Genomic DNA, 25650 nt, shown 5'->3' with positions numbered 1-25650 from the left:
TTGTTTCTTGCTTTTTTTCACCTTACATGTTGGAGGACTTTATGTGTTAGTGTACAGAGAGCTTCTTCGTTCTTTAACATAGTTGCTATCATCTTCAGAAATACACGGTGCTTCTAATTCCTGCATCTGGCAGCAGTGCAGATCAGTTAGTTGGATTCCCTGACTGTAAGCTTGGGTTTTTGCTTTTTCTGCTCTGCTAAACCAATTCTAAATGTTCATCCACCTTTCTGTTTCTGAAATACTATTGACATTTTGTCTGTTGTATCCTCTCCTCCCATTTCCCTTATTCATCTAAATTTGTGTCTTTTTAATTTCTTTTATTTCAGTGTTATTTTGCAGGATATGGAGGACAAATGTGCGTATTCAATCCATCATGTTTAATTGGAATCTCTAGCACATCTTTTAGCCAATTAGATTTTTCTTTCACCTTCTTCTCTTTCCCTTTCTTGCCCATGGACAGCTCTCTAAAGTTCCAGTTAGAGGGAAAATAAAAATAAGAATTATAACTTTCAGATGATGATGATGATGATGATCAAATATATTCCAGCACACTGAAAATAGGCTTCATGGTCTTTGTGAGTAAGCACAATTTTGAGACTCTGGAGCCACGCCTGGGGTTCTCCTGCATCCAAATGTGGTCTCATAATAGCTAGTATCATTACCAGAAAGTGTTTTTGTCTGGTGTAGCAACAAGAAGTAATTTAGTAATATGCGGCCTTTTCCACCCTCAGAAGATAGCTCCTCTCTGAAGATTTTACACCCAGAATGGGACTAATACCTCATGAAAATGATTGCACCTGCCTAGGGGAAAATTTATTTGAAAAGCAAAGCTGTTCCCTGGCTCAAGTTTGTACTCTTTTTCCACAGACTTACTAGGTATCCAGTATTGAGGGAAAAGGAGCATATTGTTCTTTAGCTTTCTTTTTCCCATAGATTTATCTACTTATGATCTTTCAACATGCTATGACTCAGTAATCACACCCCAAAGAAAAAGCATTCTTCTTTAAACTTTTAAGGCTCAAGCTTATTGGAGAATAAAAGTGTCACCAGTGAATCTATCTAAATAAAATAAAAATATTTTGTTTATACTCAACCAACAGTACTATACTTCCTATCTTGTTTAACTCTGATAAAATTCCCATGACTGTAAAAATGCCTGTATTTCAATCAGTATGGTTGAGAAATTATTTCCATAGCTGAGTTAGAAAGTGTTTAGTAAGTGTGTGTTATTACATGACTATTGCTTTCATTGTTTAAAGAGTGGTTTATATGAAAAGAGAATAATTTGCGTATTGGAATGAAGTGTTCTTCAGTGTGGTTTGTATGAGGATAATTTCCATTTTTGGTGAGCTGTTTAGTGGTGTTGTCTTGTAACTTGACCATAGTTTTATCTAATTTTGGCCTGTGGTTTCTCTTCTGCTTAGGCATAATGACATCAATAGAAAAATGAAGAAATCCTACAGCATAAAGCACATTGCTGAGCCAGAGTCAAAAGAACTCTTGTTGTAAATCACTTTTTAAATTTTCTCTCACTGATGCCCTTTGGACACTAGTGGAAATTTCTGGATATCCTCTATGGAAAGAGAACCATGAAAACAATGCCTCACCAGCAGAAGAACAGAATATCAGGATGCCTTAAATTTATAGTAGTAGACTGTAAAAGATTCCTTTTGGGGTGATATCTGTATATATAACTTGTGTTTTTTTTAAAAAAAAAAAAAAAAGATGCTGTTTAAAAGCATGATTGGGAAAATGTATGTTTTTAAAGAGTAGATTGATTCACCCTACCCACAGGACGTTGACCAAACCACTGATGCCATTTTATATTTCATCAATTGCATGAGTATTTGCTAATGTTGATTGAACCTCCCTTTCCCCGTAATGTGGGCAGATTTGGCTCAGCTCCTTCATGAGATCAGGTCAGTGATATTGTTTTATGTCAAGAGTGTTCTTTCTGTCATTTCTACTTTTGTATAAAGGAAATAAAACAATGTTAACAGCCACCTATAAGCTTGGGGCACCTACTTTCTAACAAATCTGTGATGTTCTGATTTCTAAGGGACTTTGCAAGTATTTTGACTGCTGGTATTTGATTTCAGGAACAAACTGCTCAGTTTAGCGGTTTTCCCATAGGGGTCAAATAAAACGTTCTATATTTCATTAAGTACTAAAAGATCAGACAAGTATATAAAGTAAGTCAGTTCCTTCTGCCTTCTCAAATCTCAGTGTTGACATGGGAAAATATTAAGGAGAACTAAGGATTTAGCCCCTTCTTGGGTCACTTTTTTCTGCCTCTGACACATTATGAGACCTGTCTAATCCCTTTAGGAGACAGTGTGGAGCCCAAGTTCATAACAGCCCCATTCTTGATGCAGCTCTCTCCCTCCATGTAAGCAGTAAGTTCCAGAAGGCTTCCTTCTATCATGTAAAAATATATTTCTGTTGAAACTTCAAGAGTTTTATTTTCAAAGTATTGGCATGGCCTATAAGAGGCCTGTCAAGTTTTAGTTTAAAAGTAGAATGCATTCTTACCAGTAGGAGGGAACACTGTATGCTACTATAGTTACTAGCAATGTCACTGCAGCCAAATCAGTCAAATGTGAACCATTCCTGTATCCTGGTGCAGAGAGCAGATAAACTCACTGAATTAAGAGATAATCTTGCATATGTAGGTCATCTGACAAACTTGGGCTTGATGAGATGCAATTAGGTAGAAAAGGAGCTAATAATATCTGAGTGCCTTTTATGTACCAGACAGTATTATGTGGTGATATTACTACTTTCATTTTATAGATGAGAAAACAAAAGTTTGAAATGTCTTAAGACCTGGTTCCCAGGTAACAGGTAACACTAGTAGTAAATCGCATAACTAGGCTTTGATACGTATTTGCCTATTATCCCCACTACACTGATGATCCTACACTGTGCTGTCTCCCTAGTGCGCTAAGTGCTGGACTCGCACAGGAAGCATGAGTTCTGGTGTCAGCTCTTCTTCTAACAGCCCTTTGATCTCAGACAAGGGGCATTGCCCTGCCCAAGAAATCTGGAAAGGGCAAGACGGGCCTACGTGCACATCGAGGAGAAGAAGTTTCCTTTCAAACTTACAGAGCAACGTGTCTATGAATTTCATTCCATGTGCTGTGTCCTTGTCTGGGTCCTGTGAATTGCTACTGTTAGAGCCTGGTGCCATGTGTAAACCTTCATTTATCACCTGGTCTTTTCCTCAAACGAGATGCCCTCACTCTGATTTATGCCCCTTGGCCTTATCCACCCACTTTGATTTTTTCCTCATATTTCACTACTTTGTCCTATTGCTTGAGATTCTAACAGAGAATTTATGGCAAGCACATGTGAAATGTAGACTCCTGTGTTTTCTTTCTGCTTAGTGCAGAGGAGGTGATGGTGAGGTCACACAGCCAACCTTTGGGATTTGGCCAAAATGAAGCCTCGAAGAAAGAGGACCCGGTAAGTGCTCTCTGTCTCCCAGACATCCCAGTTTTCTTCTTAAACTGTGTTTTTAAATGTGAAAGATGAAGGGGGCTAGGCAGAGATTTCATAAGCCACAAAGAGTTCCTGATTGAACATAGCAAAGAAAATTTCAAGAGTTTGAAAGAAAGAGATGTTACTTTGACTTAGAAAAAACACTGGCAATTCAGTTGTTCAGTGACACTAGCATTTTAGCTTCTGCAGTCTGAGTACAGAAGAGCAAAGAATAAAAAAGGTAAAATAGGGAAGTTGAGCAGATTCAGATCAGCCCAAGAAATCTGGGCTGATAATGCATTCTGTTTAATGATGTTGCTAGGATACTAAAAATAATGGCCCTTAAATTATACATGTACCTACCTTTACTAAGTTCCTTATGAAATCGATACCTATGGTTGCTTGAAATTAGTACAAATGATGTTTTCCTTACCACAAACTTAGTTTTGTCCACCATTTTTTAAATGAAAACACAGAAAACTCATTTATTTTTTTCTAGAAATTGAGACGCATTAACATGTTAAAGAAAGCAAGAATGTGTTTCCTTTTAGAGAGCAGAGCTTTGAGGCCCCTGTCCCAACTGCCGCCCATTGGGCTAGTAAAATGAGTAAAGCTCTATCTGCATGCCTAATTACATGCAGCAGAGTAGGAAACTCAGCTCCATTGTAAAAAACAATCACATCTGTCAGTATCTTTTAAAGACTGGGTTCTTTTATGTCACTAAAGGGACTTATATTACCAAAGTTCAACACAGCAAATTAGGAATGTTTCTTAGAAAAGATAACAAGATACCAAACTGTCACCACTTTCAATGGATTGAATTCCCACTATTTATTCTTGTAAAACAGTATCAAGACTTCAAACCAAATAAGAAAGTTCTAGATGTGCATCACAGAGTTGGAAGTGCGGATGAGGCTTTCAAAAGATACCGTCAAGTAAGACATTGAGAATTAATTATTTTTCTCAAAATGAATAATGATAAGCAAAATTATGGTACAAGCTAGAGGAAATAATTATCAATATTTAAATAACTCCCTAAAAGACTCCTTGATACAAACTAGATTAAATGTTTTTTCTTCAGCAGCCACCTATATCCTTAATGTTGAATTAAGTTAATAGAGCTAAGTAAGCCTAAGGAATTATTGCAACAGAGTTGGTACATTGCCCCTTGTAAAAAATGGAGATCACACTGTCTACGGCCCATAACTCTTACTGGCTGATAGGTCTGTCATTACTATGTTATGTTGTCTCAGTATTATTTCCCTTTATTCTTTGACTACTGCATAGTTTTATATAACTTTTCAAGCACTTGATTCCTGTCTCCTAATGAGACCATAAATTTGTTAATCTCAACAGAATCTTAGTATCACCTCTCACAGATGGTGTTTAGTATCTACTAACAACTTACAGCCATCTTTCTTTCCATATCCTCCCCAGTCTTCTTCTATTCTCTCCTTGTCCTCATTTTCTCTCTTCCTCCTTCCTTCTCTCCCTTACTCTCTCCTCTCCCTCCCTCTTTGCTGTCATCTCCCCTCCTTTTTTCTCTCTCTCTTCTCTGCCTTCTGTTTACAAAATCATTAAACCCTATATATATGGGATCTTCCTTGGAAGAAACCTGGCAAAGAAATTGCAGTAAGTAGACGTGTACTGGACCAGGTTTACAGTGAAAAGCAAGTCACTTCTCCCTTCTTGCCAGAGCATGTGAGTGTGACAAGCATCCCATATGCTAATATATTCAACACACTGTGATTCAACCCATGCCAAAGAATGAGGCCCTGTGCTAGGCATTCCATTTGAACAAAAAAGACCTGGAAGTTAGTATCAGCCATAGGAGGAACAAAGATAGATAAGTCTACCAAATTGTGCATTTGGAGAGACTTGTGGAAAAAAACTATTCCAACCAGTTTATAGCAGTGATTCCCAAATTTTGCTGTATATTATACCACCTAGGGGAGCTTTTAAATACTGGATACCCAAGCTAAACCCCCAACAAATAAATCCCCTCTCTGTGGTGGAACCCAGGTATCAATATTTGTAAAGAATAAGATGAAAAAGAAGAAGGAAGGAGGAGGAGGAGGAGGAGGAGGAGGAAAGAAGGAAGAAGGAGAAGAAAAAATACTAGGATTTCCATATTAACAATAATTGTACATATTCATGGGGTACATAGTAATGTTTGGAACCATATCATTTACAGCGATCAGGTCATGGTACTTAGTATATCCATTACCTCAAATACTTAACACTTCTTTGTGCACCTAAGTTTTATAACCAGCACCTTGCTAACTTAAAATGTGATCAGAACCCATCAGCACTGGCATCGGCTGGGAGCATGCTCAAATGCAGAATCTTCTGGCATTCACCATGGCTTCCACTTTTAATTTTGTGATGCTGTAAACTGTCTATTGAGAAAATATTTGAGAAGAATGGGCAAAAAATACCCTGTCCTCAAAGAGAAAGAAAGAGTAGTATATCCCTAAACCTGGGTTAGAATGTGGAGAAGAACCTATTTTGTGTTTTAAAGGAGTGTGTGTAATGTGTATGCAATTTGAAAATCATGTTCCATGTTGTAATTCACATGTTGGAAATTTTGTAAATCCTATAATTATAGAAAGTGAAGCTTCTTTTCTGGAGGGGAGAGGTAGAAGACACAACAATAATTTTTCAATCCAGGATAGGGTCAGTACACTTTTATGTTTAATCATAATGTAGCTAGGTTTTCACTTGTTATGAAATATTTCTCTAAATTTCCTAAAATCAATGTTTATAGAAGTCAAATCACCAGGAAACTACTCATTATGCAGTAGCATAACCAAGACAAAGCACACTCAAAGCAAAGACCAAACCCCACCTCTCAATACCATTTCCTAGCTGCTACTGGAGGGGCTCCTCTTGATAAACCACCAAGATATATGATATTTTATTACCTTGTTGCATAGGACACTGTTATATGTCAAATATATTATTTTGTACACACCACACACACACATATGCTGAATGCCTACCATGTACACAGCTCTGCCCCAAGTGTAAATTAGCGATAAATTCATAAGAAGTATTTTTGATGAAATGTGGAAAGTCTTAATTAAACAGAATAAATCTGAGAAGTATAGTGATCTGTCATGATGTTATACTCATATATGTATTTTATAACTGTATATTTTTTCTGTGGAATTTGTTCTCACAGTTGTTCAGCCAATTAGGAACAGTGGCAGAAGAATTTAAATTCTATTATTTGTGGTAGAAAATGCTAGTTATCTCCTCAATATCCTTTCTCCCTTTCTTCTGATTAAGAGAACACAGTTAAATGTTCCCAGATAAAATTACCTTCCCAGATGCCCTTGAAACTGGGAATGGCCATGTGACTCAGTCTGGCCAATGAGAGGGATGTGGAATTTGTAGAGTGGGGCTTTAGAAAATCTTGTAGAGGTCAAAGCTTACCTGGCACTCATCTTTTGCCCTTTGTACTACCCTGGTATACAGCATTGCTTCTTTGGCCATAAGGACAAAAGTCAGATTCTTTAAAAAAAGGAAAAAAAGGAAAATAAGGAACCCAGTTCCTTGTGCAGCTATGTGAGCCCTGAATTGTACATATTACTTATTGAGTAAAAAAAAACTCTCCTAATTGACTAAATCACTGATATCTGTCTTCTGGTAGGAGCAGCCAAATATACAACCTAACTGAGGTACTCAGTTGACAGAATAAAGAATAAACCACTAGAATAAAGCAGCATTTCACAGATCATATTCTATTTACCACTAGGACTAGGGGATGTTTGGCTGTTCTCCAGGATTAATGTATGTTTTGCTAATTAGTTTGGCAAACAGTGCATACAAAGTCCTGACATACACTGTGAAGTCCCACCTTCGGAGACAAAGGACATAGTTCCCCAGCTGCTGGTGGTATTGCTGGCCCAGAGCTTTCAGGTGTTAGCCTTCTCCAGGAATTGCCCTTGGCTGAAGAAAGTCACCTTGCCCAAGAGCACAACCTTTCCCTGGGCAGCCCATATCCAGCAGTGGTCAATGTGCAGGTATGTAGACCCAGCCCCTAACATAACTTCGGACAACCCCAGAAAGCCATCCCAGCTTCATACCTCCCCCATGGGTTTGTCCCAACTTCTTCCTCTACCTGACACAGCCTCTTTCTCTTCCTTAACATAGATGTTGATCCCAAGAGCCATCTATAATAAACTTCCTGCACATTAATCTCTAGATCAGAGTCTACTTACCAGGGAATCCAGTCTGTAATGATATATTAGCATGTTCATATCTTGAAGAAGTCCCAGAGTACAAAAGAAACTTGTTTAATTGGGTTGGGTGCTTAAACTGATTTATAAACCAGAGGTTTTTTAGAATACTTTTCACATCCCTCAGAGTGATTTCTACTAATGTTAGTTTAGGATGTGCTGGAATCAATTTTGGGTCATTACACATATATGGAATTTAGACTATTCTAACTATCATGAAAGCCCAATGTCCAATCAAAATGTGTATACCGGAACAGAACTATTTAGCCAAATTTCAAAGAAATGCAGCCAAAGTTATATTCTATTTGGATATAATTTTGTGGTCATTATTATTGAAATGCACCATTTCCAGGGTCCTTCCAAAAGCTATGGGCTCAAATTAATTTCACTGCTGATGGTTAAACTACACCCTAAGTCTCCATAGAAATGTCATCTATAAACTATGGCATTTATCAAAAATCAATATAAGAAATAGTCATATAGAAAAAGTTTCTATATATTTTTTATAAAACTCTTATTGAAACCATCATATATTTAAAAATTGAATGGCTCTATAAGGGGCCATAAAATAAATTCCTCTTAGAGTTAGTACTAGAGAAAAAAAAATGCTTCTATAGGAAAAACTGGCATGCTTCTTTTTATTAGCTAATAAGAACCTTATATAACTCGCATTTTCCCTTTTTGTCTTGCTTGCCAGGAAAAGGTCAACAGCAAAGTTTGCGTTTAATCTCAGTAGCAATCCTTAGCCTAGTTTTTTCTAGTATAACAATCTGTCTCCAACTCCACCCTCTTCCTTTGTTCTTATATTTTTATCCTTTTTAATGGCTGTAACACATCTATGTCTTCTATTTTAAAGACCTTCTGAGAATAAGTAGGCTGAAATAAATACAAATGTTTCCATCATGTTTTTTCCACCATACCTTTCTATCTGCCAAATCCTGCCCATTTGTTTTATTTATTAGGTTGGTGCAAACATAATTGCCATTACCTTTAATGGCAAAAACTGCAATTATATTTGCACCAACCTAATAACTGACGTTGTAAGTCCACACCAATTGTGTGTGCAAGGCAATGCTGATTCAAAGTGTAAGATAATTGTTATCTTCAAGTTGCTTACTGTCTATGGACACTGGGAGAAATCACGTACACGAATATGTAAAGTGCAAGACAAAAAACAATATGTGTGGAGGGACTCAGTGTAGCTGAGAGGACAGAGAAATCACTTTTGGTTTGGCTGAGGCGAGGCAGGTGCCCTGTAAGGTTTGCATTTAATAGAGGCTGACCAATATATACTCAGATGCAGTAATTGGCTGCCCATGTCCACATGTAATGTGATTGTCAAAATGAGAATCAGAGATAGGAGCATAGTACTACATGTTCACAGCCACATGGCCTTCCTGGTAGCTTGTCAAACTCAGAGAATCTTGGAAAAGAGTCAAACAGCCCTTAATATTTTCCAACCTTCAGACCGGTGGGCAGAGATTCAAAAGGGAGTTCTCTGTTTAATTCGTCTCCTTGCTCTGACCCAGATCCAGGGCCTTAGTCCTAGATCCTGAGAGTCCTTCCAAGGAGCACTCCGCGTCAGCGCAACGTACCCCTCCTCATGGCAGCCCTGAATTACCCCGCTAAGAGCTCTCTGCAAGAAAGCCTGGTGTAGGGACACCTTTAGCTGTGTTGTGCGCTCACCCCAAGGCCAGTGACTGAGCACAGCAGAGGGATGAGAGCCCGGGCATATCCTCCCACCCTGAGACTCTTCCAAGGGCAAACTGTGGTCTGGGACTCCCCTTGACCTGGCTAAATTTTTTTCTGAATGTGTTGCGATCTCGAGCTCTTCCTACCCAGTCCTCCTTCAGAGCCACTCTCATAGTATCAGAAGGACTTTGCTGCCTACACCTGCACCCTCCTCCTTTATCCTTCAGAAGCAAGGCCCCTAATAAATCTCTTGCACATTCAGTCCCATTCGGAGGGCTGCTTCTCAGACCACCTGAACTGACACACTGCCCTGACCCTCCTCCTCACCCTCATCCTTCTACTCCCCCTACTCTTCCTCCTGGGTTAAGCCCTCACCTTGGGCTGGCCTTTCTCACTACTCTCTCTCCTTCCCCTGCTGGGTAGGGTGGTAGGTTGGGGTGAGGATGGTGTTTAGGATCCTATAAGTGGAGGGGGCAGTGGCACAGGCCTTCTCTCCTCTCCGCAAAGATTAACTTAGTGCTGATATCTATGTCTCCTGTAACTTATGCTAAGAGTCTATTTCCTTTCTCAACTTGAGTTATATTACAAAGAGCTATCTTCTGTTCGCTTATGCCTCATAAGTTCCAGGTTCAAGGACCAGGTTTTGGCTTGGTGGGAGGAAGACAGGGGCTAGTGGAGTGGGGGCAGGTGATATGTGATTGAGGAAGACTCACCCTACAGCACAGCTAAAATATGTTATCTGCATTCAAAAAAATAAATAAATAAAGGTTAATAAGAGGTAGAAGAGAACTTCTACTTTACATTAAGCCCCCTGCAATTTTTTTCTTCCTACATTTCTTGTCTCTTACTAAAAAAATTTTGCTGTTTGTAGGTGAAGAACTCATACTTCTCATCTCTCCCCTTAAGTTTCTCTCTCACATAATCACTCTCCATATTTACATTAATTTAGCACAAGAAACAAACAAATTACTAAAGTTGTTATCTATGGTTGTTGATAGCATTGATTTTCTAAATTCATCTATGTTGAAAGAGATGTACTTTTAAAAATAAATATACTTAAAATTTTAATAAACTAGTTACAGGCAGTAAATAGCACGTACAGGGAGTAAAATTAAGTTAGATTGAGAAGTTACTAGTCATTATATTGGTGGTTGCCTTTTTCAGCACACATGTAGGACTAACTGTCATAGCCAATTTCCAAAACCTGTAAAGACTTCAAGAAGGGAACCATTCTATTTGCATCTTGTCTGACTGTGTTACTGGCATCCTGGCTACAGACCTCCACGTCTCTCTGGACCTGCACATACAGCTGCAAGAAAAATTCTGGGATGTCACATTCCCAACAACTGCTGGATTGTAGTAAGTCTCCAGCAGGAAGCAATTAATCATTAAGCTTTAGAGGAATAAGAAAAGAATGGAAAATCCTTCTTTCTGCTTATATGTACAATAGCCACATTCCAAGTGAATGCCTAGATATTGTTCCTTTCCAGACTCAAACTCTTTGACAACCAAGAAAAATCACACCTCTGATTTTAGGGCCATTTTGCTGTGACTTACCTAGGCCCAGTGGACACTTAAAAATGATTACTTTATTTAAATATCCTTCAGCCTCCTTCTAGACATGTTTCACAGGCCGAGTTTCCCCTTTCTCCTGTGTTCCTTTTGTTTTCCAGACACACCGCAAACCAAAAGGAGCACACGGCCTGTGCTATACAAAATGTGCAGTAACAGGGTTTCTTGATTGGCTACCCAATTAAGTAAATCTCCTTGCCTGGAGGAAACTAAGTTAAAATAACATTGAGGTCTGTCCCCAAGCCCGCAAAAGAGAAGAAAATGTAAAAAACCAGGGCTGAAAATTTCCTCTGTTGTGCAATGAGTTTTGCAGAATGAGAACTCTCAGATGAAGTTTCAAAGAAGTATTAGCATTTTCCAAAGCACAAGTTCAGAGCCCCCCCCCCGCCCCCCGTCTCCTAAATGTTGCAGGTTTGGCTGACATTAGTTTCTGGAAGATTACACTATTAGAAACCATCAGCAATAAAGTGACTACTTGCTATTATAGCCTCTTATTATATGGTCAAGAGGATTTTCTCTTCTGCTTTTCGGTAATAAACACATGTTGAGAAAGTATGGTATGCTGGGCAGAGACGTGAGAGATCAACTGCCTCCCAGGTGTTTCCAGAAGTAGCTCATACACATGATTCCAGACACACAAAAGCATGCACCTTCTTTACTAAACCTGCAGACAATGAGATTCCACTATCCTTACTGACATTTAGATTGGTGCAACCTTTAATGCAAACAGTCTTTCTCCAGGTGTGATCATTTCTGGGGGCCTACCTGCACAGAAATGTTTCAGTTTGAACTGAGTCACTTGACCAAGACAAGTACCCAATCCAGTACAAGTGTAGAAAGAGGGAGGAAGAGTCAATTCTAAAAGCGGAGAATTGTAAGAGAGGGATTGAATAGCTCTTTTCGTGTAAGAATGGGCACCTCATATTTTAACCATAAAAGAACTAAAGCATAAAGCCATGTTTTATTGGTATGTATGTGCTTCAATAAGGTAAAAGTCACTTTAAAGCTAATAAATAATTCATATTCTCCTTGACCTGTGGAATAAATACCTGTGGAGGACAAACTTCTTGGGGTTATGCATCATCTTGTTGGTAAATTTGCAATAAGTCAATGGTTAAGGCATCACACTAAAACAGGCAGTTCTTAATGACAAATTCATATCCAAAAACGCGCACTATCAGACCACAAGTTACAGATATCTTTGAATGAATTTAGTTAACCATTAATTAAGTTTAGCACCCACTAAACCTAGTTCAGGTTCACCTCCCCTCCTCCACTTCCCCACAAAGATCAATTACACAGGAGTTACCTGGTTTATTTCCATATTAATGTTTGATATCTAATGTGGCTTGTTAACATAGCTTACCATATTTTCTGGGCATAAGTGTTTATGGGAAAAACTTCAGATTTATACAAGGTTTTGGACATGTGACTCATATAAACTGGAATAACAGCATTGTTGCTAAAACTTGCCACTTGCTTTGAAGGCTCATCATACTGTTCTTGGGAAACCATTAAGCAAAATGCCCTGAAGGGTAGGAGAAATTGCATTGAGCAATAAAATGTCAACAAACTGTAGAATTTGAACATCAAGCACTTTCATCTAAATATGCCCTTCTCTCCTTTCACTTGGCAGGGGTTTGGGTTTTGAAAAGTAATAAACTCTAGCACTCTAGTTGACCTGGGATGTGTTTAAGAAATCAAATCTTAGAGCCAGAAGCAGTATAACCTTTAATGTGGACTCCCCACCTCAGAAAAACCATAGAATGAGAAATATAAACAAAAAAGTAGAACAGAAATATATATCTCAATTGTCTAGATCTTTAATTTTTTTAAAGAGGGTACACACCAAAACCCTAGGCCAGAAGAAACAATCTTAAATCTGTTTAAACAGGTGGTCAGTTCTTACTATCATCAACAGCAAATGAATATAATCATAGCACAAGATAAGAAGGATATGAACAAGGAAAACCTATTCATAAGTCTGTGTAACTTTTATAAACCTGGGACGGACACAGCTCAATCTCAGAGCAGGTTTGCAGTCAAGAAACAGCTTCCCACAGCCAAAAGTAATTTCAAAACAACTGAAACCCTTCACTTGTGTTTCTTAAGAACCGTAAAGGGGATCTACATTCAAAGACCATACCGATATTTATTAAAACCCCTTTCGTCTTCTACCCTTCCCCCACAAACTTGCTGCCAATCCAACACATTACAATTCATGATTCCCCATAACTTGTCTCAACACATTATTCTATTTTCTGTCTGTCTTTACCCTCTCTTTTATATATCACATTATTATTCAGACTGACCTTACCTCTCTCCTAGCAGAAAAGAATCCTTACAGGAAGAAAAAGAATCTAGAAATTAATCTGGTAAATAGAGAATTCCCTTAGGTTTGGTAGGGTAGGGGAATAGATAGAAAGCAACCCATATGATGAATATGATTCCAACTTATATATTTAACTGTATCATGAATTAAAAACTACTGTGTACCCTAAAACTGAGGCCTAAAAAATCTGGGAGACATTATGTGGATACATGCTGTTCACATAGTTCAAGAGATAGTGAATGATTGCCTCGAATAACTCATGTTTATTAAAGCACAGAGAAGGACATCTCTGTTTCGTACCTCAAAAGAGTCAAGTTTCCTTTTGGAAATATAAATCTAATAGGTTACCAAATGGAGGTCTAGAATTTCTTGGAGAAGGAAGGGTCAGGAGCCATAACAGAATGCCAGTCATGGACACTGGGAAATGTTCATGCCTGCATGTAGAGACCATTGTCTCATTGTTTGGAATGGTAAATCAGGGATTGCCTATACATGACTAGCATTCATCTTCTAATAAGTTCTATCCTGCAAAATTGGGGATTTTGAATCCAAATGCTTAGAAGAGTCAGGCTGTGTCCTAATTGAGTGACACTGGCTGACTGAGAACTATGGCAAAATGAGAGAACATGTCCTATCTAAGCAGGAGTAATTTGTCTATTCCTATGATTCTTATCATGTAGGAATACTGGCTCTTTATTGCCAGATTCTCAATGTTCCAAGATAGCCTGAAAATCCAAATGCTATATGTGATATTCCTCAAAGTTTAGGTGTTGGCAGTTTCATATTTTTTATCACTATGACGACCAGATAGCCACACCTGTGGGCTGATGCAGCTCACAGACCACATCACTTCTGGAAAAAAATTATAATAATCAACCTTCAAGAAGCAATAAATATAATATATAAATATTTAGTCTCTTTACTTGATTCAATATGAATATTCAATGGAAAGAATTTTCTGCAAAAACCATTCACCAACAAATAAAAAGGCTTAGAAGAAATCAAACATGTGGTAACTTTGCCAAAAAATGAATTCAATTAACCATGTAAAAAATGTAGGCTTAGGCCAAAAAAAATCAGAATGAAATAGGAAACTATCTTGAAAGAGGATACCCTTATCCAACAATTCCACTTATTAAAAACCACACAAAAAAATTTTAGTTGAACAAAGATTAATTTATAAACATATTTATTGCAACAATTTGTAACCAAGAAATTAGAAACCACCAAGTTAATAGGGGTTTGGTTTAAATAAATTTTGTATAATAGATCTATAATGTGCAAAACTATACACTCATTAAAAATGATGCTGCAGAAAATTATTTAGTGGAAAGATGTTCTTGATATTATTAAGTAAAAACACAGGTTATAAATACAAAGAAAGTATGATTTCAGTTTCTTACATGTTTATATCTTTGTGGCATATCTCTGGGTCAAAGAAGAAATTACAAAAGAAATTTCAAAATAGTTTGAATAAATGACAATGAAAACAAAATAACAAAACTTGTGGGATGTAGCTAAAGCAGTGCTAAGTAGTAAATTTTTAGATGTTAATGCTTACATTAGAAAATAAGTAACATTTAAAATAATTATATCTTTCCACATTAAGAAGCTATAAAAAGAAAAGTAGGCTGGGCACCATGGCTCATGTCTGTAATACCAGCACTTTGGGAGGCCGAGGCAGGCGGATCATGAGGTCAGGAGATCGAGACTATCCTGGCTAACACGGTGAAACCCCGTCTCTACTAAAAATACAAAAAAATTAGCCAGGCATGGTGGCAGGTAGTCCCAGCTACTCGGGAGACTGAGGCAAGAGAATGTCATGAACCAGGGAGGCGGAGCTTGCACTCCAGCCTGGGCAACAGAGCAAGACTCTGTCTCAAAAATAAAAAAAAAGAAAGAAAGAAGGAAGAGCAAATTAAACTCAAAGTAGAATTTAAAATGTAGCAAAAATGGGAGCAGAAATTAATGAAAAAAATAAAACAAACAATAGAGAAAAATTCATGAAAACAAAATTAGTTATTTGAAAAGATATATAAAGTTGATAAACCCCAGGTTGACCAAGAAAAAGGAAAAAGAAAGACCATAAAACACCAATATCAGGAATGAAATTGTCATTATTCCTGTAAATTCGATGGCCACTTTAAAAGATAATAAGAATATTATGAACAATTCTATGATAATAAGTTTGACAATGTAGAAGAAATAGGCAAATTCCATAAAAGACATAAATTATCAAAATTGACACAAGAAAAAATAAAAATCTGGAAAGTCCTATATGTAGCAGAGCACTACATCTAATAAATAGATTGAATGTGTGATTTTAAAAAACAAAACAAGCAACAAAGAACAACAACAGCAACAAAAAACTTCCTTCGAAGAAAACCTCCAGTCAAGATGGCTTTACTAGTGAACTCTGTTAAACATTTAAGGAAGAAATAATACCAATCCCACACAAACTCAGAAAATAGAACAGCAGGGAATATTTTTGACTCATTACCTTGATATTAAAACCAGACAAATACACTGAAGAAAATTACAGATTAGTATTCCTTGTAGAAGTAGAAGCAAAAAAGTATTTAATAAAACTTTAGCAAACTAAAGCTAGCAGTACATATAGATTATAATACATCATGACCATGTGGGGTTTATTCCAGGAATAAAAGATTGATTTGGTAAAACAATCAATGTAATGCACCATAATGAGACAATAAAAGAGAAAATCACATATGAATAGATAATGTAAAAGCATTTAACAAAACTTAATACACATTTATGAATGAAAGGTTTCAGTCAACTAGGAAAAAAAGTAACATTCTTAACATGATAGAAGGCAGCTAAGAAAAGCTTATAGTTAACATTTTATGTAATAGTGAAAGAATTACTGCCTTCACTAAGATTAAAATTGTCTTTACTCACAAATGGCATAATTATGTACACAGAAAACCCTAAGGAATCTACAAAATGAGCTACTAGAACTAAATGCAAATTTTGCAAGGCCTCAGTATACAAGGTGAGTAAAAATAAATTGCTTTTCTATATATTAGCAATGAATAATTGGAAAGTAAAATATTAGAAAAATTTTGCAATAGCATCAAAAAGCCAAACAACCTAGAATCAACTAAACACAACATGTGTAAGACTTATATACCGAAAACTACAAAATATTACTGAGAAAAGTTGAAGATGACCTGAAAAGTAGAGAAATAAACTGTGTATATATATGAATTGAAAAATTCAGTATACTTATGATGTCAATGGTCCCCAAATTGATCTGTAACTTCAATACCAGTCAAATACCTGGCAGGATTTTATTTTTTGAGAAATTGGTATGCTAATTCTAAAATGTGCATAGAAATGCAAAGGACAGAGAAAAGCCAAAATAATTTTGGAAAAGATTAAAGTTAAATTTACACCTTTTAAGATTTGCTGCAAAACTAGAGAAATCAGGCAGTTGTATGAATGTAAGAATAGAGATATAAATCAATGGAATAGACAGTGCAAAAATTGACCCAGACATATATGGTAAATTGATTTTTGCATATATGATAAATTGATTTTTGACAAAGGTCCCAAGGTAATACATTTTCCCAAGTGGGAGCAATGTAGCCTTTTTAACAAGGGGCCTTAGAACAACTGGACATCTGTGTGTGCATGATAATTTTATGTGTCAATTTGGCTGAGACATAGTGCTCAATTATTTGGTCATTATTCTAGATGTTTCTGTGAGGATGTTAGTAAATGAGATTAACATTTAAAATGGGGAACTTGGGCTTTTCTAACTTTTATTTTAGGTTCAGGGGTACATGCGCAGGTTTGTTACATAGATAAACTTGTGTCATGAGGGTTTCATGTACAGATTATTTCATCACCCAGGTACTAAGCCTGGTACCCAATAGTTATTTTTTCTGCTTCTCTCCTTCCTCCCACCCTCCACCCTCTGATAGGCCCCACTGTCTATTGTTCCCTTCTTCGTGTCCATGTGTTCTCATCATTTAGCTCCCACTTATAAGTGAGCATGTGTGGTATTTGGTTTTCTGTTTCTGGGTTAGTTTGCTAAGGATAATGACCTCTAGCTCCATCCATGTCCCTGCAAAGGACACGATCTCATTCTTTTTTGTGGCTGCATAGTATTCCATAGTGTATATGTACCACATTTTCTTTATTCAGTCTATCATTGATGGGCATTTAGGTTGATTCCATGTCTTTGTTATTGTGAATAGTGCTGCTCTAACCATACACATGCATGTCTTTATGACAAAACTATTTATATTTCTTTAGGTATATACCCAGTCATGATATTGCTAGGTCAAGTGGTATTTCTGTTTTTAGTTCTTTAAGGAATGGCCACACTGCTGTCCACAATGAACTAATTTACACTCCCACCAACAAAGTTCCCATCAACAAAATGTATGGTTCCTTTTCTCCACAACCTCACCAGCATCTGTCATTTTTTGACTTTTTAGTAATAGCCATTCTGACTGGTGTGAGATGGTATCTCATTGTGGTTTTGATTTTTATTTCTCTAATGATCAGTGATATTGAGCTTTTTTCATATGCTTATTGGCCACATGTATGTCTTCTTTTGAAAAGTATTTGTTCATGTCCTTTGCCCACTTTTTAATGGAGTTGTTTTTTTTTCTTGTAAATTTATTTAAGTTCCTTATAGATGTTGAATATTAGAACTTTGTCAAGTGCATAGTGTGCAAATATTTTATCCTGCTCTGTAGGTTGTCTGTTTATGCTGTTGATAGTTTCTTTTGCTGTGCAGAAGCTCTTTAGTTTAATTAGATCCCATTTGTCAATTTTTGCTTTTGTTGCAATTGCTTTTGGCATCTTGTCATGAAATCGTTGCCAGTTCTTATGTGTAGAATGGTTTGCCTGGGTTATCTTCCAGGGTTTTTATAGTTTTGGGTTTTATGTTTAAGTCTTTAATCCATCTTGAGTTGATTTTTGTATATGGTGTAAGAAAGAGGTCCAGTTTCAATCTTCTTCATATGGTTAGCCAGTTATCCCAGCATAAAATGGTGAACTTTGAGTAACTTTGACCTATAAAATATGGGTGGACCTCATCTAATCAATATAAGTAGTTAATAGAACAAAAGTTGACTTCCCCTGAGCAAGAAGGAATTCTGCTAGCAGATTGCCTTTGGGCTTGAATTGCAACTCTTCCCTGATTCTCCAGCTTACTACATCAGATTTAAGACTCACCAAGCCATTTTATTGTGTGAGCCAATTCCTTAAAATAAGTCAATCTCTCTGTCTCTCTCTCTCTCTCTGATATATGCAACATAGATTATTATCAAAAACATCACACTAAGCAAAAGGAGACTGATACAAAAGAATATACACTGTGTGATTCCATTATGTAAATTTCAAGAAAAAAATAAAACTATACTGAAACAAAAAAGAATAGTAGTTGTCTAGTGTGTGGGTCAGGGTGGTAGGAGGATTGACTGCAAAGTAGAATGTAACAACTTTAATGTGTGCTGCAAACATTCTATATCATGATTGGGGTGATTGTTACACAGATGTATATATTTTTTCAAAGCTCATCAAACTGTACAGTAAAATTGATGATTTACAAATCATACTTCAATGAAGTTGATATTTTAAAACATTTTCTAAAGACTGTCCCACGGCTCCTCCACACCATGCAAGACCTCCTGCACACTGTAAGCCCCACGTGAAAGCTCATGCGGAGTTCTGATTCTGAGGATCAGCACACACATCTCCCAGCCCTTGTGTGCTCCACCAGGAGAAGAACTTCCAGGCAGTGATCTCAGATCTGGATGTATATCACAATCACCTAGGGTGTTCATTAAAAATACAGATTCCTGGGCCCTATCCCTAGAAATTTTTATCTTAGTTCAACCTTATTTATTTCATTTTATTTTTTGAGTCAGTGTTATTCTGCTGCCCAGGCTGGAGTGCAGTGGCACAATTTTGGCTCACTGCAACCTCCACCTCCCAGATTCAAGTGATTCTAGTGCCTCAGCCTCCCAAGTAGCTGGGACTACAGGCATGTGCCACCACACCCAGCTAATTTTTATATTTTTAGGAGAGATGGGGTACCATCAAATTGACCAGACGAGTTTCAAACTCCTGACCTCAAGTGATCCACCCACCTCAGCCTCCCAATGTGCTGGGATTACAGGCATGAGTGACTATGCCTGGCCAAAGTCTGCTTTAAATCCAAGGCAAAAGGCACAGTGTCCTATGTTCATTGCTGGCATCCAACTGCACTATATTTAAAGTCACTGCTGCAAGGTTCTTTGTTGAAACTCAATTCTCCCTTTTGTCTGGGGCTGCCATTGGACACTTGCCCTGCTGTTTAAAGAACTGCCTTTTTCAAATTTAAGCAACTCAGGAGACAAATGATGTCAGTCTTATCATTTATACACCAAATTATGAGGACTCTGAGGAAAATGAACAGAAAGCCCAGTCTTTTTCTGGGGTTCTCTCCCCTTAGCAATCCCAGGAACCTCTAGGGAAGGTTACATAAATGCAGGAATCAGTCCTACTCATCACCACTGCTTGTCAGGGGAATGGGAATCCAGACTTCCCCCTGAAATCCAAGATTAAGGATAAAATCCTTTAATGAAAACATAAAAACAAAAAAAAAAAAATAAAAAAAAAAAAAAAAAAAACAAAAAAAATTAAAAAAAAAAAAAACAATAAAAAAAAAAAAAAAAAAATAAAACAAAAAAAAAAAAAAAAAAAAAAAAAAAAAACTTTAAATTAAAAAAAAAAAAAAAATAAAAAAAAAAAAAAAAAAAAAAAAAAAAAAAAAAAAAATAAAAAAAAAAAAAAAAAAAAAAAATTAAAAAAATTAAAAAAAATAAAAAAAAAAATAAAAAAAAAAAAAAAAAAAAAAAAAAAAAAAAAAAAAAAAAAAAAAAAAAAAAAAAAAAAAAACAAAAAAAGCAAAGTGAGAAGGAGGATCTCTGCTCTGGTTCCAGGTCAAGGTGACTCTAAGTAACTCTTAATCTTTAACTATTTTGTTAATTCATAGAGTTTGTTTTCTGTAGCCTATGCCACAAGACCATGAAAATTATGGTGGCTAGGAAATCCCTTTGTTTAAAATCATTTGTTGCTTGTTTGGTCTGATCAGAAAAATATGAAAGATTGTACATGAAGAAAAGATGTATGTGAGACTCTTAGCATGTAGAGGGCCTTGATTGTTCGCTGATGATGTCCACCTAAGCAAGGCTTTACCTCCCCCTAGCTTACCTGGCTGACTTTACCAAAAAAGCTTAGGGGTGGAAATGGATGTGTGTGAGACAGCAATCCTAATTTTATGACTCTCAGGTCCTAGAAGAATAGATGAGGCAATGGACCATATTTCAAACTGCACACTTTCTTTAGGCCTCATCCACCCTTTAATATAAATGTTTGAATCAATTGGGATACAGGCTATTGATGAGAACTTAGGGGATTGGAACTCTAGCTCAGTGAAGAAGAAACAAGATAAATCTCTGTGCAGATCAGTAAAGCAGTTAGAGATGAAAGGGTTTGGAAAGCAGATGGCAGTATGAGAAAATTCAATAGCTAGAGTACAATAAATGGAGTTCAAGACGGTGGTGGAATGCAGAATGCAAGCTTGACCTTCTCTGCAACTTTGCCTGGGGCCCTGATGACAGCTGTTAACTCAAGCTTCTCTACATTTTTGCCAACAGAGTCACTTTGGAAAGTAGAGTACATCTGCCATGATTCGGTACAATTTCCACTAGTAAAAATTCTGATTTGTTTTCATGTCTTCCAGATTCTCTCCAATGAAAAGAAAAAAGTAGAGACAAGCCAATTACTCACCGAAACATTCCCCCTTGTCAATATGATATTGGCAGAATTTCCCTAGTTGTCTATTCCCAACTCTTACTTTGATGCATTTAACCATTTATACAACACTGCATATTCTTAAGCCTCTACTCTGAGCCAGGAATCAGAAAGAGCTGGAGATTGACCCTCAAATGTCACAATATCCCTTGTTTATCTATGCTAAGCTGGTGGCCATGAATTTCTTTCAATGTGGAGTTGTAGGTTCTTTAAGCCACTACCTACTATGTAAGCAGTAACTCTTCATATTGTTCCTACATTTACCTCTTTTGGACTACAGAGATTAGAGTATATTAGTATTATAAAAAAACAGATAAAAATTTGTCTAGGTAAGCTTATATTCTAGTGAATAAAATAATTGATAAAGATAAATATCTAAATCAAATAGTGATAAGAAATAAAGTATAAGTTAAGTAAGGGGCTAGAGAATGATGGTAGAGCTGGTGACTTATTTAAACGGGTGGTTACAAAAGGCCTTTCTGAGGAAGTAACACTTGAATCGATATCTAGATGAAGTGAGAGAATAAACCAGGTAGAGATCTGGAAACAGTATTCCAGACCAAGGAAAGAGCAAAAATGCAAAAAACCTGAGGTGGGAATGAGCTTGTCATATTTCAGGAACAGCAAGAAATCCACTATGGCTAATATTGAGTGAATGGGGCCAAGTGATAGAAGGTGAGATCAGCAATAAGCAGGGGACAAATCATGCGGGAATGTAGGAATCTAAAAGACCTGTAGGGAAATTTTTGAGTAATTTTCTAAGGTCAGAGGTATAATTTGTCCCACTTCCCCTATACTTTACAGAGGATTTTAAAAGTAACCTAGAAACTAAGGTCACCCTAAGTTTCTGAAATCAAGGTCTGTCCTTACATCTTATAGTCCAGTTATTATAGATTATAAAGTAGATGACAAAATAAGAGCAGAGCAGAATGAGAGAAGGATGAGTAAACCCTAAAAGGAATGAGATGAGTAATAAAATTTTGAAAAGAAAAGCTACACATTGGGAGATTTAACTGAAATTTTAAACCATGGAAAATGTGATAGGATCCTAATGGAATTATCTTTATCCTGTTCCTAAAGATGTCTTTCCAATAAATGTATACTCAATTTTATTTTTAAAGATCTGTAAAGAGAAGCCTCTGGAAGCTCAGTCTTTCATGAACAATTCCCATATAGTGAGTCCTCAAGGGATGGCCAGAGAAGAGCCCTCAGGTAACAGGCACTGGGATCTGCAGAGTCAGTGCCCAGGTCTGTCATCCAGAGCGGGATCCATTGGCAGGCCAACTGGGCAGAATGAATTAGAAACATGGCACCTGTCAACTTGGGTATCTATCTGGATTGTAGATCACACTGCTAAAATACAAGCAGGTACTGCTTTCAACAAAGTAGACATCTCAAGTGGAACTATAAAAACCATTCCTCCCAAAACGCTGTCTGCCCAGTACAAATCCTGAAACCAGCTAGTTAATATTTTTCTAAAATCAAAATATTAGACTGTGTGCGGTGGCTCACACCTGTAATCCCAGCACTTTGGGAGGCTGAAGTGGGCAGATCACTTGAGGTCAGGAGTTGGAGACCAACCTGGCCAACATGATGAAACCATATCTCTACTCAAAATATAAATATTAGCCTGCTGTGGTGGCATGCGCCTATAACCCCAGCTATTAGGGAGGCTGAGGCACAAGAATTGCTTGAACCCAGGAGGCAGGAGGCAAAGGTGGCAGTGAGCCAAGATTATGCCACTGCACTCTAGCCTGGGCAACAGAGCAAGACTTTGTCTCAAAAATAAATAGATTAATTAATTTAATTTAACTAATGTATGGGATGATACTATTTATTGAAAATGGAATTATTTTATTATCTAACATTTGGATACCTGAATATGTTGTCCAAGAAATTAGTCCAGAAAATGGAAATTCCAAGATGATTACAACAAAATAAAAAGAAAATGATGTAAATTCATACTTTCCATGTAATAATGTTTTCATTTTGAGCATTAAGTAAGAAGTATACAACTTTGATTAATAAAAAAAATCAATATCTCCTCACCCTTACTAAATAAATGTTAAACAAATATACAAATAATTTGTCAGTTTGAAGGGATACCAAGTTGTTCACCTTGCATGGAGCCTCATATTTCTTGGTCCAGCCCTATTGTCATCTCACTTTCTCAAATGTGCCAAGATCCGGGAAGCTTTTGCCCTAAATGGAAATGAAGATTTGATCCCAGTTGATCCTAAGTACATATCTGAGAAAGAACTAACAGTGCTGGCCAACAGGTAAATGAAAGACATGGAGTTGAATCTGTTTTTCTTCATATGGAAAACATGATATTTTAGGGATTCAGATACAAATCTAAGAGTCCAAAAGAGGTAAACTTACGAATAATATAAGAAATTACTACTTACCTAGCAGAATGTACAACCCCACATTGATAGAAATTCATGACCACCACCTTAGAGTAGGTAAATAAGGGCACATCTCCGGCTTTTTCTGATTACCTCTAGGGAAGACAGCTGTGCGCTTTCCTAGACGTGCCTTGGTCTCCCTCAAATACACGTGATATCTACTACATAGGCAAATCTCATGCTCACGTGTTCTAAAAATACGTGGTTTAAGACACTAAGAGACAATGGTTTTTGTTTTCCTGCATCATCTTGATATTTTGAGGAACTCAGAAGAGAATTCTAGACATTTGAAAAAATTTGTGTTTAATAGAATCTCTTAGAAATATTTAAGTTGTTGGCTAAAGTGAGGCCTCTGTTTCTACTCAACTATTTGACGTTTCATACATTCCCTGTTTACCTTGAGAAATTTTCTCGGACTAACCCATGACCTGGAGCCTTCTCTGAATTCCTAAAGAATTGCCTATTCCACTCATTTTTCATTTGACATATACCATCCTATAGGGTTCTAACTTCTTTCTTCCTTCCTTGCTTCTTTCCTCCCTCTTTCCTTAATCTTTTCCTTCCTCCCTCCTTCTTTCCTTCCTCTCTTCTGCTTCCTCTTCTCTTTCTCCTAAAATGTGTGGACCACTCACTCTGTGCAAGCACTATTGTAGTCTCTTTTCAGTCAATTTTCTAACTTAATCTGCACAAATCTATGATCTAATCCCTTCCTGTTATATTCTCTACTTGGTTGTAAAGACCACCTTACTCCTCTTTGGATCCTAGGTGCCTGACATGCTTATTCTTCCAAAAGAGTAAAACTTGGACCAAAATTTGTACATAACTGAAGCGTACACTTGTTTTTGACATGTGGCTCACTCCAATATGATGGAAAAATTAATTTTGCCATTCTTATTCAGACCGGTTATTATGTCCTAGCTCTGCAACTATCATCATGCATGGCAGGTCCTAGAACAGAGGATTTTCAAAGAAAGAAAAGAGAGAGAGACAGGGAGGAAGGGAAGGAGGGAGGAAGGGAGGGAGGGAGGGAGGGAGGGAGGGAGGGAGGAAGGAAGGAAGGAAGGAAGGAAGGAAGGAAGGAAGGAAGGAAGGAAGGAAGGAAAAAGAAAAGGAAAAAATGAGAGAGAGGGTAGTAGGAAGAAGAAAGGGCAACTTGTCACCTCGTACATTTTATTTATTATTTATTTATTTATTTATTTATTTATTTATTTTTTGAGACAGTCTTGCTTTGTCGCCCAGGCTGGAGTGCAGTGGCGTGATCTTGGCTCAGTGCAACCTCTGCCCCCTGGGGTTCAAAAGATTCTCCTGCCTCAGCCTCCCAAGTAGCTGGGATTACAGGCACCTGCCACCACGCCCAGCTAATTTTTGTATTTTTAGTAGAGACGGGGTTTTGCCATGTTGGCTAGGCTGGTCTCAAACTCCTGACCTCAGGTGATCTGCCCACCTCGGCCTCCCAAAGTGTTGGGATTACAGGTGTGAACCACCATGTCCGGCCACCTCATACTTCTGACAGACTGTAAACTGTGTCTCCTCTTCTATGCTGCTAATTTTATTTTCTTATAAACCAGCCAAAAGAACATTGGTTTCTTGAAGAACACCTGTCAATGTACTTGTACAAAATTGTGTAAATTTTCAGAATAAGAAAGAGAAGCGTGTATGCGTTAGGATGGTGGAGGTAGAGGCAAGACATTCCTTAAACCATGTTCAACAACCCTAAAAGGGCATTTTTTTCCTCAAAATTACAACTTATTCCAAGAAATAGTTTTCCCCTTTCAAATAGTTTCCCCCTTTCAAATACTCTACTGCTAAATCAGTTTGGATTCAAGTCCTGAATCTCAACTGCGGAGGAATTCAAATCTTGGCTTCAGAAACCACCAGTGACCTACATGCTCATCATGGGAAGTGAAGGAGGCAGTTCAAAGCCCAGAGTCAGCAGTGACCAGGAAGAAGTCTCTTCATGCTCAGAAGGCTGCTGATCCCATTTTGCAGGAATGTTGAAAATAGCAGCTTTCCCAGGCAAAGACCCCGAACTACACTTTTAGGTGATGCAACCCAAGCCAAGCTTCCTCACGTGGCAGGCTACGGG

At 37.3% G+C, this 25650-nt stretch overlaps 2 protein-coding genes across 7 annotated transcripts in view; both read left to right on the top strand.

Moving 5' to 3' along the window:
• Positions 1-2003, top strand: part of SNCAIP (synuclein alpha interacting protein) — a 147018-nt gene extending 145015 nt beyond the window's left edge. For all 6 annotated transcript variants that reach the window (XM_050795535.1, XM_050795538.1, XM_050795540.1 and 3 more), the window contains one exon: positions 1425-2003. In XM_050795535.1, the coding sequence (XP_050651492.1) occupies positions 1425-1509 (85 nt within the window). In that variant the 3' untranslated portion in view covers positions 1510-2003. The remainder of the gene's footprint in view (positions 1-1424) is intronic.
• The window catches only part of SNX2 (sorting nexin 2), a 488692-nt gene that overhangs the window by 144683 nt on the left and 318359 nt on the right, over positions 1-25650 (top strand). The gene's annotated exons all lie outside the window — the stretch shown is intronic.

Source organism: Macaca thibetana, chromosome 6 (genome assembly GCF_024542745.1).
Source record: "Macaca thibetana thibetana isolate TM-01 chromosome 6, ASM2454274v1, whole genome shotgun sequence".
In the NCBI taxonomy this organism is placed as follows: domain Eukaryota; kingdom Metazoa; phylum Chordata; class Mammalia; order Primates; family Cercopithecidae; genus Macaca; species Macaca thibetana.
This window is presented reverse-complemented; position numbering and strand designations above follow the sequence as displayed.